The sequence below is a fragment of the Poecilia formosa genome, unplaced genomic scaffold, assembly GCF_000485575.1.
Source record: "Poecilia formosa unplaced genomic scaffold, Poecilia_formosa-5.1.2 Scaffold3697, whole genome shotgun sequence".
NCBI lineage: Eukaryota > Metazoa > Chordata > Actinopteri > Cyprinodontiformes > Poeciliidae > Poecilia > Poecilia formosa.
Genome location: NW_006803636.1, coordinates 1 through 1219, shown reverse-complemented (window position 1 = coordinate 1219; position 1219 = coordinate 1). Strand labels below are relative to the sequence as shown.

Here is a 1219-nt window from a genome sequence, read left to right as displayed (position 1 = left end):
AACAGTGAATATTTCCATGTTGGACCCAGTTAAGGAAAACCCAAAGAACAACATATAAACTTTGATAACTGAGAAATATGTCCACTTTTACCAATATAATTTGATATCATTTAGATTCTGATGGTAAAATGTCAGGAATTGCATGTTATACTGAAACGTTTAAAAATGATTTACACCTTTGTCTCTTTGGTTTACAGTCACTCCTGTCATCAAACTCCTGGTTCAATACTGAAGGACGGAAGAGTTTAACTTTAACACATCTGAGGAGAAAAGTTTCAATTACAGCAACATGAGCCTCAACAACAGCGACACTCAATATGGCTACAATAATGACATCGATTATGAACATTTGCTAATTCAAATCCGACCATGGGTGAATTGGATCACCATTGGAATTGGACTTCCTCTAATTCTTATAGTGATGATTGCAGTTTTTTTCCAGGTGAGTTCAGTATAATTGTAACTTATTTATTCATAACTTATTTGACTCTCAGCCTGATATTTAAACTGTGCTTCTCTCTTGTCTCAGGTTTAAGTTTGTCTTGTCCTTAGAAATGACTAAAATAAGTGGAACAGGAAACATCCAACATGTCCAGAATATTTTTATGTCATTAACATTTTTTCTCTGTTGACTTTCTCACAGGTGAAAAAGGGTCAAGATGCTCCAGTCTATGTCATCAACCTGCTGGTCTCTGATCTCTTTCAGCTCTGCTGCAGGATGTCATCAGAGACAGATTCATATTATCACTCCATTCGCATCACATTGTATGCTGTGTTGGTCAGTGTTGGATTCATGGTGTGCATCTCTTGTGAAAGGTATGTTTCCATGTTTCTCTTCTGTCTCTCACTTCAATCTGCCCTTAATAATCTTCAGAGACTAAACATCTGTATCTGTTACTACAGGTATCTGGTCATTGCCAAGCCACTGTGGTACAGATTCAGGAGAAACATCAAGACATATGTGGTGGTCTGCAGTCTGGTCTGGATACTTCCTCTTGTTTTTCTCATAATGGTTTATGTGACTCCTGGTCTGCCAGATGCCATCTTCTTCACAGTTTTTCTCCTCCTGCCCTTTCCGTTGTTCATCTTCTTCTTGGTTGGGACTATCAAATCTCTCTCTGGAGCGCTTCGTGTCCCAGCAGATGAAAAACGACGAATCGTAGCCATTCAGGCCGTGGTGCTGCTTAATTACACTCTGCTTTATCTGCCCATCATCATT

General features: G+C 38.8%; 1 protein-coding gene across 1 annotated transcript; it reads left to right on the top strand.

The window, feature by feature from the left end:
* Nucleotides 1-110: 110 nt before the first annotated feature.
* On the top strand, nt 111-1216 carry LOC103133443 (G-protein coupled receptor 4-like; the record flags this gene model as incomplete). Its single annotated transcript, XM_007545188.2, has 3 exons — nt 111-442; nt 644-816; nt 904-1216. Coding segments are annotated over exons 1-3 (639 nt in total), but the record flags the coding sequence as incomplete, so codon positions are not given.
* Between the last annotated feature and the right edge of the window lie 3 nt (nt 1217-1219).